At 42.2% G+C, this 22,325-nt stretch overlaps 1 protein-coding gene across 5 annotated transcripts in view; it reads left to right on the forward strand.

Moving 5' to 3' along the window:
• CELSR1 (cadherin EGF LAG seven-pass G-type receptor 1) overlaps positions 1–22,325 on the forward strand; it is a 176,979-nt gene that overhangs the window by 88,347 nt on the left and 66,307 nt on the right. For all 5 annotated transcript variants that reach the window (XM_048301140.1, XM_048301141.1, XM_048301136.1 and 2 more), the window contains exons 3-5: positions 10,403–10,625; positions 15,051–15,166; positions 17,803–17,891. In XM_048301140.1, coding sequence (XP_048157097.1) covers positions 10,403–10,625; positions 15,051–15,166; positions 17,803–17,891 — 428 coding nt within the window. The remainder of the gene's footprint in view (positions 1–10,402; positions 10,626–15,050; positions 15,167–17,802; positions 17,892–22,325) is intronic.

Consider the following 22,325-nt stretch of genomic DNA (forward strand, 5'->3'; position numbering starts at 1 on the left):
ATATTTTATGGCTTCTCTTCAGTTATTCTCACTAATTGGCCATTATGCTTCTTTCCACCAGAGCTTCTGGGACCACCTAAGATGTTAAGGGGCATGATTTGATTTGAGGTCTCTGCCTGGTTCTACATTGCCGTGATATTTATGACAGTATTGGATTACACAGAAAATGGGAGAGTGAGATTTTCCTGTGAAAACTTCTAATTTATGGAAAACACAAAATGCAGGCTCTCACCAGCCTTCCTTTAGTGGAGATGCGTGGAGTTAGCTGCTTGTGCAGTCAATCCCAGCAAGCTGCTGGGGACAAGGGGAGATGGCTTCTTCTGTGTTCTGTCTCTTGTGAGCTGAATCATTATGTCTGTAACATTTACATGGAGAAAATTAAGTGGGATCTTAGTGAAATAAGGGCTGAACTCTCCTAAAGAAAACAGCAATGTTTGCCCTTGAAAGGGAGACACTGATCTTTTCTGCATATTCTTTAGCCTTCATTTTTCTTCTTTCCGAGGGCAGTTATTTGCAGATGTGTTCCCTTTTTGAACTGCTTTGAGATGCTAACTTGATCAAAAATAAGTGCTAGAGCTTTCCTCTTGCCTACTAATTTAGGAACTGGGAGTTGCAACCCTTTGGTTGATCTCTGTGGAAAGCAGCTTAGGGAAACCAGGCTGAAAGTGAGCAGGAAGCCTGATGGTGCCTGAAAGCGTGTCTGGTTTTCCAGCTCCTGAGTTCCTGTTGATAAAAGATGTTATTGAACACACACCCCTGCCACAGCCACCACGCCTTGCTTGCTTTCCTCATTCACATAAATAGTTTAATGTATTTTGAAAAACCCAGTGTGAGGCCAAAACAGCCTGTGGAACAGCAGCCTTGTGGAGTTAATGGTGCCGGTGGTGGCATTTGGTGCCCAGGAAAAATTGCAGCTCTGTGGGATGAAATAATCTTTTTTGTCATCTGAGCAGAAGCACAATGAGTCTGTCCCCTTCTTCTGTCTCACTGCTGCCCATGGAAGGAGGTGAGGACTAGGCCTGGCAGCTGGTTCCCATGCTGAAGTGCCTGCAGGTGTGCAGAGCAGCAAATATGGATCAGCCTGCAAAGTTGTCCCAAAGGGAATCTGTCCTGCCAGCCATGGGGGCTGCTCCAGCCTTCGGTTCCCTCCATGTGCCCCGCCTCGAGTAACACTCCTGGAGAGGAATCAAGGGGCATAGAGAGCCAAGAAAATAAAACATAATATCAGATGCATATGTAGTAAGGGTAGAGGGTGATTGTGCCTCTTAAAAATAAATGGAGGGAGGGATATTCCTCTGTAAATGAATGTGTTATGCAAAAGGATGCTTTATTCTTACACCTCCAGCTTCTTCACTGGTTTTAAGGTGGGATTTTTAGGAAGAGATTTATTCCAAGTAAGACAATGCAAATTGCAGACACAATGGCATAATCTAGTTTGAGTTTTATCTTTGACATCTATAATAATGTCATCCCCCTGATAATACATCCAGAGATAAAGCTTAGGCTTTTATTGAAAGGCACTGCTTCATCACCGTATCTTACACCAAATCACTGCAATTTTATTATGATGAATTGTCTTACATGTAAACCTGCCAGAGTTCAACATAACTGGAAATTTTTGTGCATTTCTTTTTCTCTTGTGTAGATTTTTACTGTGTTTAGTTCTGTGAGAGAGACAGAACCTAAAAGGTTTCTAAAGCTTTACCTTACAGGTCAAATGCTGAAGGAGGTGACACCTTGTGAGGGCCCTGTACATTACAATAAATGGTTCAATAATTTAGAGAGCTAAGAGACCGTTGTCAAATCAGCCAAGATTAAAGATGAAGACATTAAGAAATTATCCACTGGACCCCACAGGGCAAAATTTGTTGTTAAGTAGGTGTGGCAGGCTAAAGGCTTGGATGCTTAAGGCTTTTTCCAACCAAAACGACCCTGTGATTCTATGGGTTTTTCTCATCCACCACATCTAAAGCATTCCAAAAGAGTGCTTTTCCTCAGCATTTCCTCAGAAGCCTGGGGGTGATTATGTCTGGTGCTGTGGGAGCAGGCAGCAGGGGGAAACCAGTCATTGTGTGCACCCCTTCCCACTGGCTCATTGCAGGAGACCAGTGCCCAGGTTTCACACAGAGATGTCTCTTCATGAGTTTGCCATTGGGCATGTGCCCTACCTCTGCAAAACAAGCAGCTGGGGCTTTTTTTGGAGGTATTGGCACCAGTCCATGGGCTATAAAATCATGAGTTACCTCTTTTCTTTCCCAGACCATAAGGTGAGCTTCAGAATTTGGTGTTTTCTTAAATGGAGAATATTTTACTGTGGCATCTGGCTCCTTGCTCACCAGGTTGCTCTCAGAAAAAAAAATCACAATACTTCTGATAAATCTTGGTTGGACTACTGCTGCTCGCACCATTCTGGCCTCATGACTCAGAAAGGTGAGTTGCCTGGTGTAGATGGAGTGGAAACTTAATGCCTGGGAATTTTTAATCCTCAACAAATACGCAAAGAAGAGACCACAGGTATTCAGTTGTGACTTTTGTCTATTCTCTGTTCTTGCTGGCACTGGTGGAAATTGCTTAGGAAGATGAGGTCCAGTGATTGTGCAACACTGAGCATATATCATCTTGAGAACATGCTCATAATTTCTGCAATCCACAGACTAATTCATTTCTCCAACAGATGTGCCCCAAATATCACTAATCCTCCTCAGTATTGTTTCTTCTCCCTCCCACCTCCCCCAGTTATTCCTTCTCATTTAAATGCAAAAACACAAAACAACCCAAATCATCAATCCATCCATCCCTCTCTGCGGGGTGTCTTTTGTTTTGCTTTGTTTTGTGACCAGGGAAGGGGAGGAGTTGAGGGAAAATGGATCATCTTTGCTCAGGCTGGTGGTGCTCCAGGATCCTGGGCCTGGTTTGGGGCTCTCAAAGGGCCAGGCACTGTTTCAGTGGCTGCTCTGCGTGTGCATTGCATCAGCAGGCACAGCCTGAAGCAGCTTGAGAGATGGAGACCTGCTTTTGCTGCCTTTGCTTTTGTAAAATACAGTTTAGCTTGGTTTCCAGTGGGGAAGGATCAACAGGTAGGACGGAGTTCTGGCCTTTCCCTTGCCTGTTGGGCCCATGGGACACTTTCATGGTGGTCCTCCTCCTCCCAGAAGCTTGCAGGACTTCAGAGCAGCCAGGGTGCAGATGCTTTCCTTGAGGACCCTGGTGGGAAGAGGAACTCTGAAGGTTCAAGTAGCATCATCCTGTTGAAGTGTGAGGGGGAATGGGAGCTCCCTCAGAACAGACAATTTTGGTTGTACATTTTGGGCTGGAATTTTACTGCCAAGAACTCTTAGATGCCTTAGGCCAGCAGATGACACCCACAGCTTCAGAGGCAAATAAAAGAGAATAAAAAGCTTCTCACATTCGTTATTTTAAAGCATCTCATGGTTAAAAATCTTGTGACCCTTATTTAGCTGAGTCATGATTTTTGAAAATCTGAATTGTGAGTTATCAAGGATGCCTAGGGAGAACTTTATGGGAGAAGCACAGGGAAGGGAGAAGGGTGATGGTAAAGGAGAGGTATAAGATATATCTATATATATGTATATGTATCCAAAAGAGCAGTGCTAATTCTGCACACTTCCTTCCCACCAGCTCAGAGCTTAGTGCTTATGCCCACGGAAAAACTAAAGTAGATCCAGAGATAAAAGGGTGATTTCCGGAGTATCTTATTATAGAATCACTTCTACCTATCACTTCAGAGAACTGCTTGGCAAGCTATATACGTAGTGTGAGAGGAATGTTACTTTGCTTAGTGTTATAAAGTCAGGTTACTCTCCTGCAAATACATGTTATTAAATCTGGAATGGTGAGCAACTGAAATTCTGCAGGACAGCTGTCACTGCAAGTCAGCAGTGTGAATGTGTATGTGTGGAGTATGTCTGTAGAGGTATTTATGTATTATTTTACTTCAACCTGTTTCTCATAATATGCCTTTATAAGGCAGAAAGCAGCAAAGGAAGCAGAAAGCAAAAGAAAGGAGGGAAACTGTAAAATAGACCTTAAGCTGGTGTTTCTCCCTATAAGAGGATTTGGGATAATTTAAATTAACCTAAATCAGTCCGAGTGCTAAAAATGTAAACAAATGAGTGAAAGGAAAGACCAAAATGTATTTTCAAGTTTAAAGGTTTAGTAGCAGTGTAATTTAGAAACCTCACAAAGTCATGACCATCAGTGTCAATAGTATTGAGTCTGTATGGCCTCTCTGAAGTGGCTGTAGGGGTTTGGCCCTTGATTTCTAACAAACCCAGATTTTACATCTGTTATTCAAATAACACTTCTGAGTCAAATGTAAAATGGTACATGAATTTAGTTGTCCCCTAATTAATCTCAGTCACTAGTACACCAGTGGCTTCTAACTTCTATTTGATCCAGCTTCCCCATCATTCAGAATGAGTTGGCTAGTGTTTCTGTTTGTCTCACATTTCATTGGTAATTGGCATTTGCTGCCAATTTGCTGGGAGGTAAGGCTGACGTCCCACGAGGTTCTGAGGGTGGACTTACGCACCACAGAGCCATTGAAGTCATTAATTTTCCTTTATGGGCAAAATCCAATGCTAATTTTTATTATTTGACTTGCACCTATGGTTTAGGCAAATTTTCCTGCAGTATATCCATGTACAATCAGTGGAGAGAGGTGGGTATCTACTGGAGATGTTGAGCCAGTTCACTTAAGGCAAGCATTGAGCCACTAGACTCACATGTGAGCCATCTAAAATGGCTTAAAGCTGTATTTCCATAACAGTTAAACCTTTCTCAGACCATTCCTTCATTCTTATTCCTGGGTGCATGGTCCTGCCTCCTTCCCACGTGCTTGCTGTGCTATTCATCCCATCAATCCTAGGAGGGACTTAATCGGAAGATCACTAACCCTTCAATAAAGAAATGAATGGTGTTTTGCCATCTTAGCTCTACAAATCAGTCAACTGCAGGATTACATGAATGCCTGCACAAGGGAGGGGGAGGAAACTGCGGCGTGCTTGGGGAAAGGAGGGGACTATGGTAACTCCCACTCAGTCTGAACTGCGGTGAAACCACCCCTAAAGCGCTGGATCCCAACTTCTTTATCTCTTGTCCCAGTAGAGATTTCCAAGTAGATTCTGCAGCTAATTTGTTTTTAACAACCTTCTTATTACTTAGGGCACTGATTGCTTTGGTGCCAATTGTCGTGTAAGGTTAGTAGTGCTTTTGTTACTAGAGGAAAAGGAGGATTGATTTCCCATAATGTGCAAGATAGCAAATACGTTTTTAATGATAGCTGGTTCTTTATTAGGGCAAAGGGTCAATGGGAATTGTTTGAAGAATTTAGTTGTTCTATTTCTTGTTGTTTCTCCTTTTGCCTTATTTCTTATGTATTCTCCTTTCCAGTTTAAAGTATACCATTTTAGGTGGGCTGCTCAAATCAGCTTCTCAAAATGATTTTTATTCTGGTAATGCAACTATAAACATAGAGAAGATTAATATGTGTCTAGAACAAGTGGCAGGATGAGGAGAGGGGAAAAGAATCAGTTCAAGTCAAACAGTCACAGACAGTGAGTGAAAAACTAACATGCCCAGGGAAACTGAAGAAAAAAAAAAAAGAGTATCAATGCAGATCTGCTGCTTCCTGTAAATATATATTTAATGTAGTGTTTCAGTTGAAAACAATCAGAGAATAGTAAAAAATTTTGAGGACTAGTCCCTAAACTGGTATATTGGGGAAACACACTGCAGTAAACTGATGTGAAGAGGAATTCTCTATGTAGTTGGATGCCATTATGTTGCTTCCAGAAAGCTTTTAAACATTATACAATGTTGTTGTTATGTCAAACAACTCATCAGCAAAACCACAGATTTCTGCAAAGACCAGCTCATTGATGGGCACCAGTGTGCTACTTGAAACCCACAATATTAGCTCAGAAGGCATTTGCAACTGGGATATTATTGTCTCAGTTTTAAGACAGCTTATTATTATTTCTTTTCACTTTTTTCATCAGCATTTATTGTTTATTAGTTAAACTTTCATTACTTTATTTGGAATAGGTCAGAGGAAGACCAAATCTAACGAGCCTTTGTCTTTGCCTGTTCTTGTTATTTTGCACCTGATATTGTGGTGTCCTCACTTACATAAACTTAGCAACAGAAATTTTATGATTAACATCTTTGTAGCATTAGTCCTAAAATTAAAGAGGATATGTACTAAAGACAGGATGTTTGTGAATAGGATGCAGTGTCAAAAGCAACTATGACGTTTTGATCTCAAGGGCTTTAAAAATGGGAAGCACAACATAAAGGGCTGCAGAAAATCCACAGGACTCATCTTTAAGAGTCATCAATATTAATTGGGAGCCTATAAGATCAGCTACTGTCATGTCACAGTAAATTGATTTCTGGCAAGGGCCAGAATTTTTTCAAAGCCCAGGAATCTGCCAGCAGATAACAGGCAGCCACAGCCCGTGTTATCTGACAGTGCATGCTTTAGCTTTAGCAGCTGGAGGAGCTGATCTTCACATCCCCTGCTTGGATTTCACAGAGCTGTGATGTGTAACTAGTTTGTTCAGTGATTCCTAAAATGCAATGTGAAAAATAAAATCATATTAGTTAAGGAAGTGCTGTGAGGAGCAAAGAAGAGTTTCACGGGCTGGGTGAGTGGCTGAGCCATGTTGCCATCGCCAACATCACAGACCGACCCCAGGCTTTGTGTGACAGCTATTTGGGCTGTGCTTTTATCACCCCAGCCCCTCCAGACCCTCACTGCACAGCAGCTCTCCCTCTTCTGTACTATTTTTTCCTACCAGACTGTAAGGCCTCCCTTCTGACAGCGCATCCCATCTCTCCGACCTTCAGCCGCAAGCAGGCACACAGGCGCTTTTCATTCCCGAAGGCTGGCGCGTGCAGCTCCCTTCCTTTTCTGCTGCTCAAGTAGCTCTTCCCTTAGGGCCTTCTGACTCCAGCTCCAGCCAGCAGCCAGCTCTTCCTTCAAGTCCATGCAGGCTTCGGTTCAAATTCTGAGGATGGTTTTTAAGCTGTGCCTCACAGCTCCTGCAGGGGAGAGCTGTGGGACAGCGATGTGTCCAAGGGGAGGTGGCTGCCCTTGGATGTGTCCAAGGGGAGGTGGCTGCCCTTGGAAGTGACAAACCCAAGAGTGACACAAAGGTGCCTTCTGCTGCCAGTCCTGATCAAAGCAGTGCTTTGAATTCTTGCTCAGATGGCTACTCCATAAAGGCAAAAATGTTTTATTTCTAAATAATTCCAGGCACTTTTGGAAAAAATTATAATTAAGGTTTTTAAGTGCATAAAACAAAAGGTTTTTTGGTAACCTTTGTACCTCGAATCACAGTAACACCTTGGATTTGCAGTTGAGATTTCAAAACCACTATTTTAATATATTTTGGTAAATACACAAAATATGAAAATTCAACATCAAAGAATATGCATCAAATGCAGCTCTCATTTAGATTACAGACTTAAGAGAATTCAGAATAATTTTAGTAACTGGGACATCAATGATGCTACAGCTGAATGAATATAGGACAAAGAATCTTGAGGTATATTCTTTTAATTTACTCCTTTAGACATCATAATGAAAAGAAATAATAAACACAATTCAATAGAACTTTTCTGTAAGCTTTCTTTTGTCTTAAATAGTTTTATGGCTTGTATAAGTACAGGTATCTAAATAAATGGTCTGTACATTCTTGTTATATCACAGAATTCATACAGAGCCATCAATGACTTCCAGCTTAGGCTTTTGTATTTCACCTCTGTATCGCCATGGCATTTCCTCAGCATGCTGCAATGCCAGGAATCTCTCCTTTTAGCTCACCCTTTCTCTCTCTGTGTATTCAAGCCTGCGTGTTATTTGCTTTTCCAAAATACATCATTCTGTTCCCAGAAAGCCTTGATGAGAGTCTCTCTCTGAGTCAGAGGCTTATTTCACAAAATATCCTACAATTTTCTTTAAAGCAACAAGCCTGTGTTTTGTCTTTCTATAGGAATTTTGTTTTTCCATTTTTTTGAGTGTTTTGGTACACAAGATATGTGTATAAGGGCTGTGCTTATGTAGTGAATCATCAACAAGTGCTTGCTGTAATGTCCTCCTAAAACATCTGATGCGTGTGTGCACTGTGTATGACATATCCTATATACCAGGGGAATTTCCTGTCTTGGATGATATGTATCATTTTTTCCAAAGGAAACACGCTGTAGAGCATTTAAAAGTATTAAGGAAAGTGTATTCACATAATCTTGCCTGATACCTAGAGCTGATAAATGGAAACAGGAAGATACTTATCAAGTGATTTTCACAGCATTCACTTAATATGTTAAAGTGAGAATGTAGGAACATCAGTGCTGAAGTGGCAAAGCTCTAAGCACAGACTTGTTCTCAAGGCTATATGGGTATAGTTCAGAGTAAGGCACAGAGCAGGTCGATCCTCCAGAGCTGAGCCCACCTGGATGGGGAGTGCATTTGCCTGGCTCCTGATCATAGCAGTCTTGTGTTTGCTCCTGCTTTTTGCCAGCTTAAACCATACCTGTCTGAAAGGCATGTGATGCTTATGTGAGAAGAAAAAGGCAGCAAAGCTGGAGAGCCAAAACCACCAGGCTGCCCACCTCACCTTATCTCAGAGATCACTACCCTTGGGGCATTGGCTAAACCAGCTGCAAACCACGTCAGCTTACAGCCTGGCCCAGAAAGGAGGTGCAGATCCTGGTTTGGGTGCAGCAGTACTGCTGGCTGCAGCCTGCCTCCTGGTGTGGGCAGCTTTGGCGTGGGAACCTGTGGGAGCAGGGCTGTGGGGCAGCAAATAGAGCAAAAGTTTCCATTTAAATTTGCCTTTGTTAATGAGTCACTGCCCACAGCTCCTGCTGCTTTTACTTTCCTACAGGAATGTATTTTCATGGTTTTAACTGTGCTTGAATCAATCATAGAATGGTCGGGGTTGGAAGGGGTCTCTGCTATCCAACCCCCTGCTAAAGCAGGTACACCTAGAGCAAGTTATGCAGGATCACATCCAGATGGGTTTTGAATATCTCCAGAGAAGGAGACTCCACAGCCTCTCTGGGCAGCCCATTTCAGTGCGCTGTCACCCTCAAAGGAGACAAGTTTTTCCTCATTCTCAGATGGAACTTCCTACTTTTCAGTCTGTGCCCGTTGCCCCTTCTTGTCCTGTTGCTGAGAACCACTGTAAAGAGCCTGTCCCAATGTAATTGTATCACCTGGTGGCGAGTAATAATGCAAGCACTGAGCTGTTAGAAATCTGGTCCTTCAGCTGGCTGTGTTGAGTAGTTTTGCTCTACATTTATTTGTCAGACACAGTTACTTGGTTCAATTCAACTATATGCCTCCTCCAGTTTCTCTGAACAGTTTTACATGTGGGATGTGAACATGCTTTATACCACAGGAAGACACATGTCAAAACACAAATGTTAACTAATTAACTCATACAGAGGGTTTAGCTTTCTGTACAATGATTAATTCAGCAGCTGCTTTTGTCCCAACTGCAGCAGATTTTTTAAAATGAATATCCTCTCTACGTTACTTCTTTTAAATTGGGATTCATTCTCAGATTTTGGGCAAGCACAGGAAAAAAACCCACAGCATATGCACAAAGCAAGACACTGCATTCTTTAGTATTGTATTTAACGCACCTTCCTTCATGCTTTGGAGATGAATAAAGATGAAGTATTTAGGGGTGAAACACTTTAGCAAGTGGCACACAGAATCTGTAACTTCTGTGGAGAGTTACCACGCCCTGCTCCAAAGGGTTCAGAAAATGGTCATCACCTGCAGGATGCATTTGTGGGAAAAGGTGGAAGCAATCCATATGTCATCTGTATCCTGCTTATTCTTGCCATAGAAATTTTGAGAGCTTTGTCATGAGCTCATCCATGCCCTGTTGCCACAATGGGCAGCAAAGCCAAATTCCATTCAAGACAAAGTGAAAGCATTTATCTGTTTTACACAATTTCCAACTGTAGTGAAGCACCAAAAATAATTTGCACATATTTTGGTTGACAGGGAATGTGCAGGTTTTTTACCTCCTTCCATCTAGATCTGTCTGTCACCAGCTCTATATTTGTCACCCAGTTTGGAAGCAACCAAGGAATCTGAAAACCAGAGGCCAATGTTGTTGGATATTTGCAAGAGGATTACTCAGCAAATCATATCCCACACTTCCCTGAAAATTCAGACTTGAAGAAGATACAACATCCTTACCCCAACAGTCACAGGCTTGTACCTCGGTTGCTTAGGAGGTCGGGTGTAGAAGTTTGGAAGCAGCTTAACCTGTAGCAGAACCACTTGGGTAGCTGAGTGTCACAGCTTGCTGCTGGGGTGAGGTGTCACCTTCCCTGATGTCTGCTTCTCCCCTTGCAGGAGAGTCCTGTGAGGTGAATGCACGCTCTGGCCGCTGTGCTCCAGGGGTGTGTAAGAATGGAGGAACCTGCGTGAACCTGCTCATCGGGGGCTTCAAGTGCGAGTGCCCCCCAGGCGAGTACGAGCGGCCGTACTGCGAGATGACCACCAGGAGCTTCCCCCCTCAGTCCTTCATCACCTTCAAGGGCCTGCGGCAGCGCTTCCACTTCACTGTCTCCCTCATGTAAGTCCCAGCGGGAAAGGGTTCTGTGGCTGATGGCTTCTTGCTTGAGCTTGGGACTGTTTGTCACATAGTGTTACCCACCGAAGACCTACCCCTGAAGGTCACTGTGGGGATTTCTGACGGTGACTCCTGCGAGCAGGGCACTGGCATGTTATTTGAAAGCATTTGGTTTTCTGCCCTTCTGTGGATGTTTCTGAATTGCTGACTCACGACCTTCCCTGTTGTAACTCAGGGTGATGGAGTGGGGAGAAGGGAAACCAGGACCACTCTGGCCACCCATCAGCAGCCTTCAGCCACAGAAGTGCCGGGGTGGATGTTGGGTTTGACACTTTTACTAGCTGGGCCTTTGGCTTCTTGACCTTCAGCCCAGCTTCAAAACCCATCCATTTGTGCTCCTCATTTGGGAGCACTCTTCCTGTCTCCTGTTTCCCCACCTGTGAGAGGACCTGGGCATGTCAGGCCATGGCTAAGCATAGTCTGGTCCTTCTCAGGTTCTTGCTTTCCAGTGGTCCTCAGCCTTGGGATTGGGACAACCCCATCTGATCCAGCTCCTCGCCTAGCTCCTTCTGGCCTTCATACCCAGGTCCTGCTTCTGGGTCCATCCCAGCTCCCAGGCACAAGTAGTCTTATCCCCCTCCCATCTGCCCCATGTTGGGCAGTCTTCTTCTGGGCTGTCACTTTTCCCCTGGGGGTGCTCAAGTAGGCAAGGAAGAGCAATGACAGCAGCCGCAGTCATGGGCAAGAGCTCTCCCTTGCCTGGGAAAAACCCCTCTTCTGGAGAAGACTTCCTGGGTCAGACATAGGATTTGCTTGGTGTGGAGCCAGAGCTTCAGGTGCACACATGCCTCTTCTCCAGGGAGGGGGTAGGTTTGCAGCTTTCCCATGGTTTAGCCAGTCAGGATTGACTTTTGGTTTTCCCTCACACCTAACTGTGAGTAAACAACACAAAATGTGTTAGTCCTGACCCCAAAGAGCAGGGCTGGGGAATTTTTAACAGGTATAACAGCAGCTGCAAGGACAGACCTGTTTGTGTGTCTGTCCAGAGAAAGTGGTCAGGGAGAACATCTTCAGGCTTATGTCCCCTCCAGCACCCAGCCATTACCTGGTGTTTCACATTTATGCCAGATCACTTTTTTACAGCATGTTTTTCAGTACTGTCCTTCAGCATAGTTTACTTTCCTGAAATAAGATCCCAGAGGGACTCCCCATGCCTTATGTTCTGTTAATATAAGTAAGTAATGCCCCATCCCTGTAAATGTCCAAGGCCAGGCTGGATGGGACTTGGAGCAACCTGGTCTAGCAGAAAATGCCCCTGCCCATGGCAGGGTGGTTGGAACTAGGTGGTCTTTATGGTCTCTTCCAACCCAAACCATTCTATCATTTTATGATTCTATCATTTTATCTTTCATCTGCCTTAATCCCAAAGTCGAAATTTTATGGAATCTTGACATTTTGGTTAAATCAGAAAGCACAGACATGGTTTGCACACAAGCCAAGGCAAGGAAGAATTGTGCCTGTGAAGATTGTTTTAGAGCATTAGGTCTAAGTACACAGAAAAACTGAAGAGCAAAAGACTCTGTTGGATTTCTCAGATCTACAGTGAGAGAGCAAACAAAGGAGCAGTCTAGGCTGGCTGCCAGCATGAATTGCCTGCACTACCCTTGACTTGTCCCCTCAGCCATGAGGTGTCATTTTTCAGGCTTTTGGAAAGAGAGCTTTGACGTTTAGGGTGCTTCAAGTTAAAATGACTCAAATGCTCTGTGTAGGGGTTACTGAGAAATAGCAAAGTACTGTACAAAGGTAGTGCTTACACCAGGGTTTCTTCACCATCTTTAGAACCACAATGGCATATTTAGTCATGAGCTAAACACCACTTAGTCCACTCAGTGTGACTATAAGAATTCTAGGCCATCATGAGGTTCATCTCACACTGTCTGGAATGACGACACATTTAGCTTTTCACACCTGAAGTTCACTTCTATTTACACTAGCTATTTCTTTGGCTTTTATTATCCCTTAGTGGAGGAGGAAAACATTATGTGAGGATCAGCAAGAATTAGCAGTTTGACTGCTAATGATGATGATTTGCCGTTACATATTTTGTGATTTCGGAGCATTCGTAAAATCCCAGGATGTCCAACTTCCCTCGGCCTCAGGTGACTCGTGACCCACACCTAGCAAAGAGCAGGATGTTTGCATTGTCCAGTCTCATAACTAAAATGAGTTTTAAAGTATTTAGGTTATGACCATGCATGTCTTTCTGCTCCCAATATTATGTATCTTCCTTGCTTAATTCCAACACTTACTACTCCTTCACTCCAAGAGACACTGGTACTGGAGAGGTTTTCTTATTGTTTATGCAAAATTCTCTAAAAAAGAGTCTTCTGTTTCCTATGTCATGAAATTAAACGTATCCCTTCTATTAAAGACCAGTATTTTTTCCCCCAGCTAGTGGGTGATAACCAGACAAGTTCAAAAGCAGCAGTGCTTTTAACAATGAGTATGATACAAAAGTTGCTTTTGACTAGTCACAAAGAATGGAACTGAGCAAAGATAAAGAAATATACAAAATGGCTTAATAATGTAATAGTTTAATAAATAATGGTTTCATACTTAAAATTATAGTAAGAAATTGTAAGAATATGAGAAAATATACTCAAACAGAACTAAGCTTCCTGTTGTTGCTAATCATGCTAAATCTTCCTGCCCACTGAAGAAGCATCACTAGTATTATTCCTATTTCCTTTGCTCATATATATTGTGGATAAATGTGATCAAAATATTTGGATAAAGCAGTTATCCATGAAAAAATAGTATTGGGAAATGTTTTACATATTTTTTTGTCCTTTGGATGAAATGTTTCATGGTGAAAAGTGAAAACTAAATCCATTTTTTGATAGTATTGATATATTTCAATGGTATTGTAATTAATTTAGTTTGCCTTTTACTTGTATAATATTATGATAAACAAAGCTAGAAATAAATATGTATTTCAAAACTGATTAAAAGTAATCAAAATATTAATTAATATTTTGATGGAGTATAATACATATTCTTTGAAATTTATATTTTACGGGAAATATCAAATTTGTGATTTCTTTTTTTTGAACCAGAACAATTCATAATCCTTCAAAAACATTAAAAAATATATTAATAAAATTTCCCATTTCCATGTAGCTCAAATTCTGAAATGTCTTTACTCACTGTGATCCACAACATACATATATCTAACAAACAACTTCTGGTAAAAAATATTATTTGTCTTTGAAACTTTTTCTTTCAAATACCAACCCTGGTATTCTAAAATACTGCTTCATTCACATTCTCTGAATGTGGGTTTTGTTGCATCACATGAGAGTTTTGCTATTAGACAAGATAGGACAGGCACAAGAGTCACTTCTTATTGTGTGTGGAAGACAATTTTCATTAGCTGTGTTCAGCATTTCATTCATTTGTAGGAAAAGGGGGTTCATTTAAATCAGGCATATTTCCTGAAGTTCAAAATACAAAATCAGACTAAACTGCCATTGGGAAACATAAGAAATTCCCATGGTTTCTCTCTTTTTCTCTCTTTATCTAATATTAATCGTTGTAAAAATGTTAATGTAAAGTGTAATGATTTTTTTTTGCATTTCTGAGTAGATGAAAGCTGTGTGCAACTCTCCAGAGATAAGAGAATTAAATTAAAAATTATAAAATACTCACAACAAGCAGAAATTTGAAAAAAATGTTCTGTGCTGACAAAAAAAGAGAACAAGCCTTTTTTAAAAGTGGGGTTGCCCCTTTTTCTGGTAGAAAGATACATCCCATATTAGTAGCACAAGAAAAATAAAACCAAAATGCACCTATTGGTGCTGATTTAGTGAAATCATTTAAGTGTTTATTTTCCTTCCTCCAATTGACTGACCTGTTGATTGACTAACCCTGATTTTCTACATGGCGTTATTAAAGTAACACTTATTCTTCTTTCCCCTGACCTCCCCATCAGGCTTTTTTAATCAGTTGATGACTGTCCTAGGACGCTGTAGCATTTAGACAGCAAGCAGGCAGCAAGGATCCCCCCTTTGATGTGAAAATGCTTTCTAGCTGTCAGACTGTTTGCAGAGCACAGGAAGTGCTACTGTTTGGCAAGTGTCAGATACTGCTGTTGCATCTTGTGTCTGCCTAATTTTAGCCCTCCTGAGGGTCAGCAGACCTCTGCAGGGTAGATTTCTGTAATTCCCATCTGCTTGCCTTGTTGATTGTGAAAGAGTAGATTTATCCTGTGGCTGACTCCTCAGTTTTACAATTTTCTGTCTGAAGATTGATTCAAAGGCTTGTTCTTCTGCTAAACACAATGCCATCTTTCTTCTGGGTGACTTGACCATCAGTCTTCAATCCATAAGCTGTTATAGCAGAAACTAACTCCATGTCTCTGTGTTCTAGGTTTGCAACCAGGGAGAGGAATGCTCTCCTCCTCTACAATGGGCGTTTCAACGAGAAGCACGACTTCATTGCCCTGGAGATCATTGAGGAGCAGATCCAGCTCACCTTCTCTGCAGGTGAGGTCCCATCTGAGTAGAGCGTTTCTGCTAGAGGTCAGAAGATCCTCTCAAGCTGTTTGGAAATGCACTTCAGTGATTTTATATGGCTATTTGCTGCCTCATTAATTTACTGGCTGACATTGCACAGTACACAACTGATGCCGGGTGTACTCTAGATTGTAGCGGTTTGTGGTGATTACACTCACGGTCGTAGGCAGGAGCTTGTCAACATATCAGTTATAAAAGCCAGAGTTTATGACTACTATAAAAGATTGGGGCTAGCCTGAATGTTGGCCCCCAAGCCAGTGTTTGCTTAAATGAGACTTCTCTTTATCACACTGTGATAAGTGTTGTGTGTTTATGCATTTTTACACTACACCATCAGAGGAACATAGGTGCAGAAATGTTATCTAAATAATCCATGCAAGCCAAAGGAAAAGCTAGCAGAAGTGAAAACTGCCTGTCATTCATTAGGGATTGAGGAGGAGCAGTGCTGTCTCTAGAATGCATTTCTGCACTGGAGAAGCATCTCCTCTTAGAAGAAGCCATAAACAACAACAAATTTAGGAGAGCTTAGCTGCCCACTCATTGCTACAGTAGGCCAGGAAACAAGTGGCAGCTTTGGCATTTGCTTGCTTTCTGCACTAGGACTAAGCCAGTGTCTTCTGGAGCTTGTAGGAGAAGAGAGTGGAAGGCTGACAGGCAAAGTTCAAGCAGTACATATCCCCAGAAGCAGATCTGTGCTTTCAGTGGCAAGGCTTTGGTGACTAAACGAAATCTCAGTAGTGCAGACAACCTCTGGTTGTCTCAGGTTTAAGGTATTTTTCCATTGAGACAAAGACAAATATCTGGGGAAGGCTGTTGTCCTGTAAGTCACGTGGAGTTATGTGTAGGTCAAGCGAGATGTTTATGCCTCTGTATTGGGCACGCAATTCAGGAGCTAATCCCGCTATTTCCCGTTATCCATATTCAGGATAGACATTGGAGTTCAAGTCACCTCCTGTTTTATTTTTGTGGAGAGTGAGACATTGCAAGCAGTAAAGCCATAGAAGCAGAAGCACAGCCCACATTGGTGTTGCACACTCATCACCAGTGATGGCTGCTGCCCTCAGACCCCATGGTAAATCCTGTGTGACTCCACTGATTTACCAGCGATGCTTAAGTGAATATCTGGGCCCTTTGGGTTGAAGAGATCCGGTTACATTTCCCCTTTATTACCTCAAAGTTGTCCAAATTAGATTTTAAGGCAGGTTTCTGAATGGATTAGTGTAATGAAATAGTGTGCTGCAGAGAGATGTGCTTTCTTCTGTAGCTCTGCTCCACCTGTCTAAACTTGAACCAAATTGCTTGGAAGGTACCCTGAGGATGAATGGGAAAAAAATAAATTCTGCTTGCACTTGTATGCATTTGAATGTGAAAGAACTCCTTTAAGATACATGAAACTAAATTTAGATTTGCACTGCTGCACCTGAGAGCAGGTCTGGTCCTGCATATTACAAATGGTATTTTCTTTGGAAGGAGAATGGTTTATGTTTTATAGTTTTAAGTGGCTTTTAACGAACAGTACAAGTTTTGGACACCTGATCTCACTTTATTACCTGTCGCAACAACTTTTTCACAGAAAGCAAAGCAAAAAGATTGCAGAACAATGATCTTTCTTTTTCAGACACTTGATAGCTGAGTAAAAAGCCCAGTTATTAGCACAGATTTTATCACTATATGATAAAAACCATCACAGCAGGATGTCATACATGCTAAGCTGAAATATGTACTGTTTAAATAACAGAAATATGAGGGATGAGAGTTAAAGGAGAGTAGAGGACACAAGAATAATGTTTCACTTAGGTATTTGTTGCAGATAGAGAGTTGAAAGTACATTTTAAGCTCAACAATACTATAAGCTTTGTTAGCTTACAGGGGGGAGTTACTTTTCCTGTGGTTTATTATGTAGAATTTTCCAACTGTTAAAAAAAAAAAAGGCAAAAGCGAGCAATCCCTTCTCTGTGCCAGGCCTGTTATGTACTTTCAACGTGAATGTTTATTTTGCTGCTACCTCGAAACAGATATGCCTGGTTACTGAGCTGGTTCTGCTGACTCAGTCCTGGCTTAAAAGCTTCAGCTTTCCAATTGCAATGGCAACGTCTTGCTTTCAAATTTAAATACCTAAAGGCTGCCAATAATTTCATTAATCACTGGTAAAATTTTGCTGGGCCCAAGGTTACCATGGGTACTTTTGGATTTTGCTTTCTCAGCTCTAACAGGGAGTAGGCTTCCCTTCCCTGACAAAATATCCCATCACAATAGTCATCATAGTAAAAAAACCTCAAAGGGTGCTTTTGGCAGAAATGCAGGGAAATTCATGTACATTTCTCCCTCAGCTGATCACTTCAGCAACAGCTGTATCTACCTAATGCATCTGCTACCATGCTTTACAGAAACATGATAAAAAATAACATAATTCACCCAAATGCACAAGAAGCTGGTTTTTGTGCACCAGAGTAACTCCATGAAACTGGGGTTATTTATTGTCTTGCAGGACAAAACCCAAATTCCCCCCTGATGAAGCAAGGTAGTTGCATGTGTGCCCAATGAGAGTCTCTCTGTGTTTCTTGCAGTGATGGTGACTTATTTTTCCCTTCCCCCTGTTTTTGCAGGAGAGACAACCACTACAGTGGCGCCGTTCATTGCGGGAGGGGTCAGCGATGGGCAGTGGCACTCGGTTCAGGTGCAGTACTACAATAAGGTAAGACTGACTGTGTTGGTGATAACCCTACTATTTATACAGCAACAGAGGTGTGGGTCATCTAGCTCTGACCTGACATATGCAGGTGACCTGAATTTTATTTATTTAACCAGGCACATTGGTATAGCTCTGCACAAATAGTACTAGTCTTGCTAACCTTGCCTGGGACAAATATTCTCTCATAGGGCTTTTGAGTTTTGACCCAGGAAGGCAAAATCAGACGTAGTACATCAGGTACTTGGAACTATTTTAATTTTCAGTTTTTTTAACTGTTACAAGTGTCAGTGTATCTAAACCAACTGATTCACTTGTATCTTGTTAAGGAGTTGTGCTATGGAGGAGCCTTCAGTGTAATAACAGCCAACTATTAGTGTAGAATTTTCTGAAACAAAGAAAATTCTTCCCTATAGCTGTATTTTCTTGTGTCAAATGACAAGTTTAGCTTGCACTAGCTTCTCTGGTTTGGAAAATATGATTATTAAATGGTTCACACCTATCAGTAATAAAGCACTGTCTTACTCAGTAATTTTTTGTCTGCTTTATAAAAAGATACACAAGAGAAATGCAAAAGATATCACTGAATGCTGTCCATGTCACTCAGAGGTGGACTCTGGGGTCCCTGTCCCTCAGCTGCACCCTTGGTCACTGTCACTTGGTCATGGGGTCAGTCTGACTGAATTAAAAGGATTGCAGGCTCTCTGTGCAAAGCAGCCATTTCATGATGAACCAGAAAGTAGGCTTTTAGAGTGTACAGTGTCACTGTTTACAGGTAGATGTCAGAGATCTTCTATAAACGGTAACAAAAATTAGAGAATTCATTTAGTGACTAAGAAGCATTGCTTTTAAGTCTGACATGATAGCATTATGGGGGATCATGTAAGGAAATAGAGAAGCATTGTTGGCTGTTAAAAAGGAAACAGGATACTGGTGTAGGAAGCTGAATGGAAGATGAAGGATTAATATGGTCAGCAAGTTCTTTATTTCCCAGTGCTGCATCCTTTCATCACAGTTTGTGTGGCAGTTTGAATGGGAGGATTAAAATTTTATTCTGACTCCTAGATAGGGTCTCCTAGCCTAAGGATATTTTATCAAGGCAATGAAAAGCTGTCTGTTAGTATTTTATATTTTTTAAATAAAATTTTAAAACTTAATTAAGTTTTGTGCTTAAGATACGTTATATACTCTGCTGTCTGGAGCCCAGAGAAATAAAAGTGAAACTTGGTGTGTTGCCATGCATGCATCTGTGGACATGGTGAGGCTCTTGCTCACAATCTGCAGTATGCCCTGTTTCCATGTGTACGTATTTCTTAGAGGATGACTCTAGCAGAGTGAACAGCACTTGCTGAGGCAGTGGAGGGACACTCCAGCTTTCAGGCTCCTGAGCACAGGGAGAGCCGCTGGAGCAGCTCTCTGAAGTGCCATTGAGCAGATAAGGGGCCCGAGCAGCAGAAAGACACTCTTTAAAAGGCAAAGAGATCTGACACAGATGTTAAAAATAAACCCCTGCCTCATTTTCAGGGCTTGCTGCAGTTCAAGCAGACTGGTAGGTGAGCCATGTTAGCAGCTGATGTTTTTTCGTTGTTAACATGTGTGTCCTGTCATCATTTTCTTCTTCTGCCCGAGTTTTTTGAAGTGAAATGAGCCAGTCTCCACTGAACAGGAGGAAATTCAGGGCAGAGAGGGAGAGCAGAGGGAAACACCAGGAAACACAGCTGACTTCACTGCCTTTGCCACTTGCATGACATGAAAGTGATGAAAAGCAGGGTCACTGTGTGGAGAGTAGCACCGTGCCCTTTGCTGCCCGTGTGAGAGACCGAGGTCATCACCTTCCCCTTAGCAGTATTTTTTGCAGAATGGTTAAGTTTGGGCTGGAGGGGGCAGCTCACAATATTGAGCAAATGGCACAAGTAGGATATGCTCACCAGTATGTATTCAGCATGCTCTCAGGACTTCCCAGCATGTCTGAGAATTGCATATGATGCACCAGCTCTCCAGTAGTGAAAGAGGGAGTGGGTGCTGCAGGGCAGTGACAGCTGGAGGCAGCTCTGCAGCCCTGCCCGCCGGGCTGCCCCCGCACCCTGCCCCAGGGTTAAGCCCTCGCCTCAGCTGGTATTTGTTTGTAAAGCAGTTTCTTGGCTACTTCATGTTTTAACAAAGCTAGAAGTTCCTGTGAGTAGGTTGAAAAGACGGATAATTTAGGGATTCGAGTTGTGCCAAGAAAAATGGGATGCTGTGTCTAAACTTGACACAGTTGAGATGTTTGAACAACAGAGTACCAAAACTCATGAGTTTCCTTAAATTATGCACAGATATTATTTTGCAGGTACTGCATCCTTCCGCTCTTCCAAAATCCTACTGCAGCGCCAGTTCACCATCTCAAGGCTACACAGCCCCTTTGTTCTGCTCAGACACTGTGCAACCTTTCTGAGCAGGCGGATCTCCCCTGAGCTGTCTCCCTCCCCTCCTCCGTCTCCAGCTCATCGTGAGGTTGATCCTCACGTCCGGGCCCTTCTAGACTCTCCTCGTTCCTGTCTGCCTCTGTCTCTTGCTGGCATTTTGCAGCAGCACCCCATCCCTGGTAACAGGGCCACAGGGGCTACCTGCACCAGCATCCCTTTGGGGCTCCTTGCTCCTTTTTCTGTTCTGCTGTTTGCCTGGGGAGCTTCTGGTCTTTGCTCCTTTTTAGACATCTCTTGCCAATGTTGTCCGTGGGAAATGCATAATCATCATCCCAGATATCCATAGAGATCAAATTTATTGATTTGTCTGCCTTGCATTAAAAAACTTCCGCAGCAGCTATTTTCTTAACACACACATCCTCGTGGTGTGCAAAGTCACCCTGCATAAAGCCAGTTTGTTAATAAGCACAGTGAAACAAGAAACAAGTGTAGAAGTGTCTCCTGTAAATTATTTTCTGTACTTAGCTCAGAAGTGATGTGCTTGGTAATATTTATCTTTAGTGTTGTTGAAAAATGATGGTTTAGGATTAACTCCATATCATGAAGGTCCCCTTCCACTTGGGGTCAAACACTGGAGCCTCATCAATAAAAGGTAAGTCCAGAGCAGGCTTTGCTCCACTGTGTTTGCAGAAAGGCGTCAAACCAGCTCTCTGTCAGCTCAAGCATTTGATGCTTTCTTACCAATCCTGGTATGTGCCAGCACTGTAAAACACTGCAGTAAGGAAACAGATTGTATCAGAGGAAGGGAAGCAATGTCGTTTCATTTATTGTGTAGTGATGGAAATGGATGCTCCCTGCATTGGAGGAAACCAGCTGACACACTTGGTTTCAGTGGAAGTGCCTGAGGGAAGCACATGGAACTTGTACTAACTGTTGGCTATGTATTGAATTTCTGGAAGGGAAGATGCCAAGAGGGAGGAATTAGAAGTTATAAGAGAGCAGAAGTGAACTAGGAGTGTTTTATAACCATTATCTAGTTTCAGTTATGTATTAGGAGTTTGTCAGCTTCCCAGTAGCGAAGTATCAGTTTACCTGTTACTTGCCATTATAGATGTTTGCTGACAGATGGGGGGAGATGGGGAGGAAAGTCACTGCTGACTCTGATAGCTCAAACACATTACTTAGCAGGGTCCTGGTCTTGCAGCCACTAAACTCAGCAGGAGGTATTGAATTAAGGGTAACCCATGGGTGACCTGCTTTCTCAAGAGGCATATATATTGATAAGAAATTTAGAAGAAATGGAATTTAAAAAATTATTTTGGATGGAAAAGTGGGAGGAGGGGGAAGATTTCAGCCTGACAAATAAAACTGATCAAAAATAGTAGAAAGAGCCTGCTGCTCATTCACAGGATAGCTGGTGTAAGGGGCAGCAGCAGTGTCAGCTGCCCTACTTGCCTCAGTACTATACTTCCTTTCCACATTATGAGAATATAGTCAGCCTCTGAAGGACAGTGATCCACACTGTTTGACTCTCCTGAACCTGCCAGCATGAGTGACAGTCACCAGGTTTAGCCATGCTGATACTTGTTTGGAATAGAAGCAAACTCATTTTTGATGGTAGTGATGCTCAATACCAGTGACATCACATGAACTGTCTGGCATTCATTGCATGTACAGGATCGTGTATGATTGTAGGTAGTACTTGGAACAGCAGATTTTACTGAGTCCAGTAGTGAGTGGTGTTTTTAATTAAATGAAAACTTCAAACCACTCTCCCAAACTTCTGATAGAAACACAGTTTTGTTCAGAATTTGAGATATACCATCGAACTTATGTTAATGTTTTACCTGACTCATTACCTCAGGGTAGAATTCATCATTTGGCACAACATAAAAATGTTTTGAGTATGGACATGTTCCTTTAATTATAGAGGGCATGTACCTGTATATTTATATTTATATGCTCTGTATATTATGTCTTACTTATATATATACAACATCAGAGTTGCTTAAGGATGTTACTGCTCTTTAGGCAG

The sequence above is a fragment of the Corvus hawaiiensis genome, chromosome 4, assembly GCF_020740725.1.
Source record: "Corvus hawaiiensis isolate bCorHaw1 chromosome 4, bCorHaw1.pri.cur, whole genome shotgun sequence".
Lineage (NCBI taxonomy): Eukaryota > Metazoa > Chordata > Aves > Passeriformes > Corvidae > Corvus > Corvus hawaiiensis.